The 11248-nt window shown below is 34.1% G+C and overlaps 1 protein-coding gene across 1 annotated transcript; it reads left to right on the top strand.

Annotated features, from left to right (window-relative positions):
* The first annotated feature begins 436 nt into the window (after positions 1–436).
* Positions 437–3144, top strand: LOC143915448 (protein-lysine N-methyltransferase SMYD4-like). The gene is made up of 2 exons (XM_077436108.1): positions 437–1830; positions 2182–3144. Exons 1-2 carry the CDS (start codon positions 461–463, stop codon positions 2624–2626), a joined length of 1815 nt encoding a protein of 604 aa, XP_077292234.1. The 5' UTR covers positions 437–460; the 3' UTR covers positions 2627–3144.
* Positions 3145–11248: the final 8104 nt, after the last annotated feature.

Raw genomic sequence — 11248 nt, 5'->3', positions numbered from 1 at the left:
TCCAAACTTAAACTTAAAATAAATAATTTAATTTAATCCGTTTTTGACACGTTAAACAATAATTTCATCAACATAAACAAACGAAATTCCAACATTAAATTTCCTTCAGACGATTGCAATCACATTTACACAGCAGTTGCAAATCATTCCAATATTTTCACACAATAAACAAACAATACGCCATTCCAGACAATGAATCGCACAAAAGAACGACGATCAATCACTATCGACAAATCAGACACACCATTTTCCATGAACTACACCATTACAATTGATTCAATTTATCACACACGTTAGTTTAAACACCTCCCACCCCGTCCCCAGATTACGCACCATCCAAAATATCATCATATCAAAATATCATCATATCACTTAATCTGAATCTGCTATCTTATCAGTACGGCCAAAGTAAAGCAAAAAACGCAACCGACAGTTGCCCGTCGATAATCGAACCATCAACATGGAAAGGTCACTGATGTCTAAGTGCATGTTGGTCCACGAGGTGTACAACCAAGTGACACTTTCCAAGGAAAACAAGGCCGACATTGCCAAATCAGAAAATCTGGCTTCAGTGTATCGAAATACGGGCAATGCCCTTTACGTGAACGGAGACTATAAATCAGCCATCACAAACTACAACTTAGCCATAGTGACCGCTCCTAAAGATTCCGCAGAATATTCTATGGGATTCGCAAACAGATCGGCCGTGCTGTACAGACTCGAAAAGTATGATGAGTGTATGGTGGACATCGAAAGAGCCCTAGCTGCAGGATACGTAGACAGTTTAAAGCCAAAATTGATCAAAAGGAAAACTTCTTGCATGCAGATCATCGCCAGACAGTCTAAAGTACAGGATGAATTCGAGCAAGCTAGATTGAAACTTACAACTCTACCCAAAGAAATGAACAAGAGTGTACTTTGCGCCAGATCGTTCGTTCGGATTTCAAGAACGGAACCGAACCGCAAGGGAGTTTTCGCAACTGAAGATTTTGGAGTAGGTGAATTGGTGTCTGCTGAGAATCCTTATGTGTATCATCTGGTGGAAGATTACTATCTTCTCAGATGTCAAAACTGTTGCGCCAGATGCTACTGTATGATACCGTGCGAGACCTGTCACTCAGCAATGTTTTGCGACGAGAGGTGTCGTGAATCGTACTGGAACAGCATCCATAGATACGTATGCCCTTTCATATCGCTCATATTCAAAAAAATAACCAACGTGGACTTCGTAGCCTTATACACGGTTATAAAAGCGAGGACTGACCACTCCTCGTGGACGGCACTTTGGAACACCATCGAAAACGCAAACAAGAACAAGGATTCAGATCTGAAGGGTTTTGTTCAGACGGAAAACGGTTATGTCTTCGACTCGAACAGCTACGATTCGATTCACAGCATCGTTGCGGAAAATTTAGGCAATTCTTCTTCGATGTTGTGGGTCATGGCGACCATGGCTGGACTTATGATGCACATGCTCAAAAAGTACACGGCGTTCTTTGCAGATTGTCCCGACGAATGTATGCCGGATTTGGCCATTGAAAGGAACAAGTATGAGTTTTTAGTAGGAGGCATGATTTTGCATCACTTGATGATCGTTTTATCTCACAAGACAACTCTCTCAGGTATGTTAGTCAAAGAGGAGAAGAATGTCCCTAAAGACAAAATTTTAGCCGAGCAGTTCTTTTTCGGTTGGGGTTCATATCCGTTCACCAACTTGATGACAAACTCGTGTGCACCTAATCTCTATGTGGTTAACGACAAAAAGGCGCTGCTTTTGATAACGATAAGACCGGTCAAGAAAGGAGAGCAATTCCACATAGCTACACCTGGGTAAGTTGAATGATGTTTCAGTTTCAATAAAAAGTTATTAAAAGCTGCTCCTTCTTACTTCTACTGAATCATTTTAGCTCACTGTGGATGATTTTGACCCCTTATAAGTACCCAAAAGCAGTAAAGGAGGAGGTGGGAGATAAGAAGCCCGAATAAGCACCCGAAAGAAAAACCAGCTTTTTCTTTCGGGTGGTTTTTTGGAACCCCTAATATTACATATTCGTATACACTTATTCGTAAACACATATGTAGTTCAAACTAATTCAAATTCTTCTCACCAGCCACGAAAAATACTAGTTGTAGTTTCATCATATTTTTTTATTATAATTTTAAAAATTAATTTCTTTTCAGTTCCATCTTCACAAGCGCGACGCTTGAAGAGCGACAGCGAATTTTAAAAGCCTTATACAAATCGCATTGCAATTGTCAAGCATGTGCGAATAATTGGCCGACTGGCAAGGAATTGAACACCTACGGTCCATTCAACGAAATAACATGCTCCCTCAAGAGCATGTTTTGTGGGCTCAGCATCAAGAATCAATTCGATCACTATATCACGGAAGAAATGGTAACGAGTGTTTTGAATGGCGATAAAAAAGTTGCCATTGAAATTTTGCCACGAGCATGCGAAGACATGAAATTCCTCAATGACTTTGCACCGTGTCAAGAATTTATCACTTATTATGCAACATTGCAATGGAGCTTCAGGTTACTCGGTAATGTTCAAAGTGGTGACGATGATTTGCCAGTGGTAACATACCCGAAGGAAGTAATACAAAAGTATCAATTAAGTTAACAATATACATATGTGCATAAACACTGTCTATATGTAGAATTTTTCCTGTGGTTTGTTAATCATTTTGATAAGGTTTCAAACATTTTTCTCTTTTATTACAACATTATATTCGTTTCGCTAGTTGTTTGTTGATTCCCAAAAAAATTCTGATTATTTTGCCATTTTAAAATTATGATGAAAATTTCGGCGAAACGTATTGTAATTTATTATTTATTTAATTTAAGTTTGGGTCATTGTGGCATTGCAGAAATCCCTAATGTGCCACAATGGTCGAAAATTATTATATTTTATTATGTTTGTATTATTAACCTATTATTATAAACCTACGTATATATCGTATTATATTTTTCCATTGTCTTTGATCTGATTTTAACACATATTTGAACTTTTTTTTTTTAAATGAAAATCGCAAATAGCGATACGAGTCCAAATATGCACATTTATAAATTATTATACAAATGTAAATATCAATACTCGTATTTTTTGTATGATATTAATAAATTAATTATTCACATGACATTACCATTTCTTATTTTTACAAGCCTCTTCTATACTTCACTTCGCTAACGATTCAGTATTTTTTCACACAAACTTCCGATCGTTTTGAAACTTTCCCATTTTTTATTTATTACAAACACATAGGAGTAGATTAAGACTCGTTTGTATTGAATGATGATTTATTAATAATAAATCTATGTATAAATTTCTTATACAATTATCATTTTAATTTATAAAGCTTAATTTACATAATAATAGTGATGTATGTGCTTATATTTTAAATCAACTAATATTTAAAACGGATGCTTTCATGTTTAAAATAAATTCATATACAGTACATATGTATGTATGTACATAAATTGTTTAAAAGTTTGACACAACTCTTGCATCGCTGACACGTTTGCGTGAATACGAAATGAAATTTAAGTTAAAAAAAAACGTAGAAGGAAGACTTTGAGTACCATTCAAAGAATGATTGATGGTTTTTTTCCGCTGTAAAAGATCTACAGTGGCGTCAGACGAATGAATGAATGATGATGAAGTGATGTCGTCATCGTCGTTCTGCGAAAATCAAATACTTCAGCAATAACCGAAAAAAAAAGTTACAGGCACGAAGAAAAATTCAAAGATTTTTAAAATGATATAATGTGATTAAAAACATCACATTTTAATTTGAAAATATCCCATCAATGCAATTGAAAACACATTGATTGAAAAGTGAGTATTTATTACATAAATATAATATATATAATATGCATAACCAATCCACATATGTAAAATAGCGCTATGCCACAAATTCATTTTTTTTTAAGATATTATCACTCTGATTTGATCTCAAACAAACCGGAATACGTTGTCAGACATAATCAATCATTTTTGTTGAAATAATTTAAATATAGATATGTAGCTTCTCAAACCGAAAAATTCATATTTATATATGTACACATGAGCCATCGTATTTGAAAGTGATTGAAGTCGAATTTTCGGTTCCAAAAACACTATTCTATTTGACTTCATTCACAAATTTTATCACTTCTTTAAATTCGATATGTCTAGAATCTTGAAAACGCAGAATAAACGTATTACAGGCCTTCAGTATTTTGAATGTTGTTATATTTAATGTTTTGCGAAATATTTTTCGGAATGAAGAAAAGTGGTCTTAGACACTCTCAAATATAACGGCTCATATGTAAGAAAATTTGATAAAATTCGTATAAATTTCGATATTAAATGCGTTCAAATGAATTATATTTAATTGAAGAAGTGAATAACTACTTAATATACAAAGAACATAAATTCAATTTTAATATTATACAAAACATATAATTTGTATTTATGACGTAAAATCTTCGCAACATTACTTAAAGGCATACTGCAAGTTTTGATTATGTTATAAAATATGTATAGTAGGAGTTAAAAAATCTACCTCCCCTATGTACGATATTATTTTCAATAAATCTTCATTCAAGAAATGCAATTATACTTTTCGAAATGTTGTTGAAACTTGTACATTTGTATGAAATTTATCTCAAACATATTGATTTTGTTAAAAACATTAGCTAATAACCTATATTCTTACTGTTCGTCCCATCGTATGTATATTATACATAGGTAATAATTCGAAATTTAAAATTGGCGAGAAATTTAAAATAGTCAGATTTTTCCGTTCCATCCACATATGTACGTATGTTGAGATCGCTTAGTCCCTTATAGGTTGTTGTGGCTTTAGCTAAGGGATGGCGAGAGGCAGACGCGTTAAGCTGCCATAGAAGGGGTTGAAGACGAGTCCAGCTCGTTACGTTAATACCATTTTACTTGCGAAGTCCAAGCGTGAGTCCGAACCGCGGTCGACCAACTTCCGGTTCACAACCACCCCCTCCCACCTCCCTACTTCCGGTTTGTGTGCACAAGCAGACTCCAGTAACCCCTTCAACCCCTAATACGTTAAATGAATAGCCATTCAACGCCGCAATCCATCTATTGCACAACTCCAACCGAACCGACTCGTACGACACATGTCGGAAAACTTCCGTCCGGGTAAGTTTTCCCCAGTTTTTCTTCAAACGAAGCCATGTAGACACTTCTAATCAAACCATTCAAGTTGACATTGTGCCGTGTGTGCTTATGTTTTATGTAAGTACATACACATATATGGTGCAGGAAGCAATTCGTCAGATGTGAGTCTAGATAGTCGCCATTTTCCGCTATAAATTTGTGTGAAATTCGCTTCGTTGAGAAATTTTGAAAAGTGTCAGGAGGAAAACTCTCCATCTTCCTCTTTTCGTCTGTCTCTATCTCGCTTTCGCAAATGATACGTAGCTAACAAGCTTAAAGTTTAAAACTGGACTGTACCGCGTGTTACCGTCATCCATCTTGCCATAACCAAGTTAAAACTTATATATCTCACAAATTAAAGTTTTTCCATTTAAATATTACTTTTTGTGTTACTTCACTTGCGACAGATACCTTAAATATAATTAAATAAAATTTTTAATCACTTTCGACAACTCAAGGATCAAATTCTAGTCGAATAAAATACCTATTTGACCGGTCTCCGTGACGAGCCAGAATGTTAAATTACAGAAAACGCAAATATCGGAAGGCAAAGATCGAAAATCGAAAGATCTTAAGTCGAAAGACCAAAAAAAAGGGTGCATGGTAAACGGTACATACTCACTTAATTTGCGCGAGCAGGATACAACAGGAACAAGAGGAACAGGCTTTTCCTCGCGTATTAATGTGCGCGCGCAGAATACGGGCGTTCCTCTTGTTCCTGTTATACCCTGCTCGCGCAAATTAAGTGAGTATGTATGTGAGTATGTACCGTTTACCATGCACCCTTTTTTTTGATCTTTCGACTTAAAATCTTTCGATTTTCGATCTTTGCCTTCCGATATTTGCGTTTTCTGTAATTTAACATTCTGGCTCGTCGCGGAGACCGGTTCATATTATATTCGCAAATCAACCTTTTATTAATTCTTACAATTATTTTTTATACACCTATGATATGTTCATAAATGATATAATACGAATATAAAAAAAAATCTGTATAATACATACAAACGGTAGTAAAATATTTTTCTTGGAAAAGCAATTGGAATTTCTGCGAGTAATCTTTTATCTAAAATTATCAATTATCACGTTGAACTTTAATCTGAAGTTTAAGGTTGTCTGATAACTTTTATCTCAATACAAAAAAAAAATGGCTAGGAATGTTATTTATAAAATTTTGATTCTTAAATATTATCATTACTACGCAGATAAATAGTCCGCTACATTTTACACGAGAATCGACCCAATAATATATAACAAACAAATCCAATTCAATATCGTATTAAGATACTAGTAATCAAAACAATTTTTAATGCAATTTCAGTCGCAATATGTAATCTATATTTATTATCTAACAAGGAACTTTATCCGTCCAAATTCGTACCGAAAGAATCGATAACAAAACAAGCTATTTTAATATTACATATGTAGTAGCATTTCGGTTACCGTTACGGCATGTGTAAACACTCCAATTACCGACTGACACCAAAAATGTAAATTTAGCAACTGTACTAATTACGTATTCGCAAACTATAGTATGTGGATATCCTTGGCAAATATACGTGGCACGAGACCAGATGTCGCAGGTGGAATAGTAATGTTCCCTTGCATCCTTAAAAGCTGTCCCGTGTTTCCCGGCTACCAATTGCATAATGCACTTCGAATTAGGCACCGAATTTACGAACCGATCGACTCACCAAATTTAATTCAACTTAATGGGGACCTATAAATATGCGGTACGAATAAGATCTATTGTAAATAATGATATTTAAACACGTTATCTTATCGATAAGAATTCCAGTAACCGATACTAAGTTTCAGTTCGATAGGACTAACGGTGTTCAAAAAACATGATGAGTGATCGATTCTGAGTTCATATCAGTCAAAATCTCAAGTTTGAATTTTTGCATGATCACAAAACTTCATCTATTGTTACTACGTATATAAATAAAGTAAAAACATTTTAATACTAGCATCAATTTGGTAATAGAATTAGGTTTACATTTCATTTCACAGCTATTTTACAGTAGGAAGAAAAATATTTGTTTCCAATTATAAAGCTTAAATTGTCTAATACAGTTGCTCAATCAGTAGGAATCGAGATTTATAGTTTTCCCACTGCATAAGCTACTGAATTGGATTCTAACTTATTTTTGAGTTACCTTTTATATGTAGATGAGCAGTAAAATGACCAAGACAACAAATATGTGAAAGGATCGAACATCTTACATCAAGTGTCCGAACTTGTTCTTCTTGTATACGAACGATAAGTTTCTTATCTTGAATTTATTTAAAATATATAATACGCATATTTTCATCGCTATTGGGAATAAAACTTACACATGTATAGATGTAGGAAAGATTTTTGATACTGAAGAGTAAACAGATAGTAACGAATGAAATTGGTCATTGGAAATGAATGCGATAGCATGTAATAGGGCCGGGCCACAACGCTCGACTCGCGAACAACTTTGTTGACGAGTTTTGTTGCTGGAAAGTCTGCGGGTGCGGTCTTCCTTTCAACTCGGGGACGGCCTGAGACGGCCGCACGTCCAGTTTTTTCACTATAGAGACTATAATACAATACAGAAGTACAATACCGTAATACGTACAATACGCATTTAACGCTTCTATTGTAATTTATTAGGATTTTTAACATCTCTATTATTTCAATTGTTAATTTTACACGACACAGCCACGCACCCTGTCCATTTGAAATAATATACATACTCATGCTTTATTGTCGTCGTAAGCAAGTCGAAAAAGTCTTACTTACCGTTCAGTATTATCTATTGTAATTTATTAGGGTTTTCAACATCTTTATTATTTCAAATGTTAATTTTACACGACACAGGCACATCCTGTCCATTTAAAATAATATTAGAGATTTCAATATGATACAATGAGTAAATACGACACAGAACAGGACCTGTTTAGAAATCATTGTTCAGAAGATTTATTGCAGCAGCTCTATGCAAGTGTTGCACATGTCGAAAGTCCTCCGAAAGAAACCGCTGTCTATTGTTAAATACACAAGGACACTGTTATTTACATTACTTTTATTTGTAGATCACATTTTTTTTTTTTAATTTTCTCCAACTATTTGTATTTCGTCTCTTCTTCCTCGATCTCCGGCAAATTCCATTGCTATGTTGTTGTTATTTCAAATTAATGTTTATTGTACTCGATAGATTTAACAAACTTATTACGTGCAATAAATGATATCTGAATCAAATTTTAGTTCAATTATCTCATATTGAGCAATTAATTGAGAAATTATCTCATAGATTGATCATTCATACAATAGAGGCATGTCGTAGATTTCTCGTGCGGTTGTTGACGTGTTTATTTTGTATGGAGTTTTTTTGATGGGTCCGGCATGTCGATCGTTCAGGTCATAAACTCCATGCGACCAGACCCAACGGCTTCAACTGATATCAACCGTCGTCGGGCTTTATTACCCGAGAGACCGACATGTTGTAGGGTGCGGTCCGATGAAATGTGACCCCATACAATGTGTATGGGATCGGTCATTTTGCAATTTCAGAACGACACGTCGCGCCAACCAAGTTGTTCGCGAGTCGAGCGGTGCGGCCCGGCCCTAAGTCTCATGCTACATAGATCTATCGAATATATTATACATTAAACGCGATCAACTGAATTTTTAATAGGCAGCCGTTAGTTTGTAGTTTGGCCACGGGTTTGCACAGTTTGAAGACTAAATCGTCTACGCATTATTACATAATGTACATATATTGCTATATAACTGTCAATTAAGAAAATCCTTTCGGGGTACGCCCACGGTGTAGGTTTAATTAGATTTTTCGGATTATCCCCCATAAACGCCGAAATAATATTACGCTCGCGTTTGCGTAGCGCGAAGGTTTCCCTTTGGAGACTATGCCGCGTATTAAATTAATGTCTAGTGTTCGTAAAAGTATTAGCGATCTGTTATACGAATTGTATTATGGAAAGGAGCACAATGGAGGAATTAATAAAGGCACTTAAAGAGCGGCTCGTATTCTTACGAGTGTGTCCTAAGACGTGTTACGCCATTGTTCTACGCCGTCGTGCCGTATCTCGTTCGGCGAAAAACACATCTACCACTCTGGGGAAAATCCTTCAAATATTGAATAACCTATCGCTAATATCGTCCTACTATATATTACGGAAAAATCCTTAGAGATTTCCGTGAAAGGCGTGCTTGAGGAAGAGTGGAAATTGCGATCTAGCTCATTGCCTTCTATGTATGTGTGTAGTGATAAATGTGACTTGCTCTTATTAAAGCCTTATTAAACCCAAGTCTAGTAAATAAATAAGGATACTATGTATTGCCATTTCATCTTGAATAAATCTCATAATAAATATTTCCATGTATGTATGTATAAGTATATCATATGTGTTCAGTAAAATCCGAAGTACATACACATACAACGCATCCATCAAAAATTATCCGAACTTTTAGCATTAATTTAAATGTCATGATAAAATGATTTATACTACAAATCCTTCGGATAATGTGTATTTATAACTGTACAAACTTACGCAGTTTCAAATTTATCAACTTGATAAATTTTGATGATTTACTTACGGTAAGTTAATATGGAAGTAATCAATTTTGTTAATGATACAAAAACAGTTGTCAGTTACGTTTTTCTTACATTACTAAATTATTTTAGCATTTAACAAAAATTTAAGTAAAAATTGTTAAAATATTAAATACTATTTAATATATACTTAATTAAACTTTGTAATTGGCTTTATTTAAACGTCGATCCAATACCTTTGTATGTTCAATAGATTTAAGAGAAAACAACAAGCCGTACTGTCACTTCCGGTCGGTGAATGTTTGGCAAAACTTTACAAACTCAAAGAGAAACTTTTAAATATTAATTTTCACTTGGCTGTTCTTGATCGTTTCCGACAAAAGCCTTCTTAGTACCCATGTTGTAGAAAACTGCAACATTATTAATTGTCATTACTGCAACTTATAGTTGAGGGAAGCTCATCAAAAAAACTGAATCAAATACATGTATAATAAAGCAAGATAAAATTAACTAAATAAAAAATTATAATTATATCCTATACTACATATTAGCAATTATTTGACAATTTTATTTTAAAAACGACCAAAATTTTTTTATAAAATAAATGGAATTTTCCCTTTTGACTTTTTAAAATGGTACCAACTTTTGGAAACACTCTTTTATACAGTTAAATTAAAATAATAATCCCCCTACGAGCTCCCGCACAAATATCAACATAAGCCTTTATCTATTAGGCTTATGTTGATAGGCACAGCAATTTAACGGTTAAAAATAAATTATTTTATTACAATCAGTCAAATTTCCTGGCGTTGCTTAAGCGGGTTAAAATTTGGGAAAAAAATAAAAAGGCAACAAAAAAAAAAATCCAAAGAGTAAAATGCCATTTCCGGTTGGCGGATGCTCACTTAATTATATATACAAATATATAACTTGGTATCAAGTTTATACTTCTAGATATGAAATTTCAGTTCAATAAACCGAAATGTTTTTGAGAAAAACATAAAAAGCCGCGATTCTCCAGAGTAATAGTACTACTTCCGGTTGAAGGAAAAATATTAAAAAAAATGTCGGGGTATAAAATTAATAATTTATATTAAATGTAAAAAAAATTCATTCTGATTCTGATAATTCTTGATATCTACATATAAGAGGAGGTACCATTTCCAGTCAACTTAATTGTTTGAAAAAATTATCGTCGTATCGATAAGAATTTCAGTAACCGATACTCAGTTTCAGTTCGATATGACTAACGGTGTTCAAAAAATCTCCAAAATACACAGACACACAGAAACACACACACACATTTTTTCTAGATCTAGAATTTCCTAGAATTTTCTAGAATTCCCGCATGATCACAAAACTTCATCTGTTGTTACTACATATGTACATAGATAAAGTAAAAATTTAGTCTATGCTCCTACATAAGTACTATCAGATAGTATACTGAATTATACGACCGTCACGTAAGTTAAAAACTGTAGATTTTCATGGCGGAAAAACAAACATTATTATTCGGTATACGTAA

The sequence above is a fragment of the Arctopsyche grandis genome, chromosome 8 (genome assembly GCF_051622035.1).
Source record: "Arctopsyche grandis isolate Sample6627 chromosome 8, ASM5162203v2, whole genome shotgun sequence".
NCBI lineage: Eukaryota > Metazoa > Arthropoda > Insecta > Trichoptera > Hydropsychidae > Arctopsyche > Arctopsyche grandis.
Note: the sequence above shows the minus strand (reverse complement) of the source record. Positions and strands in the feature narration are given on the sequence as shown.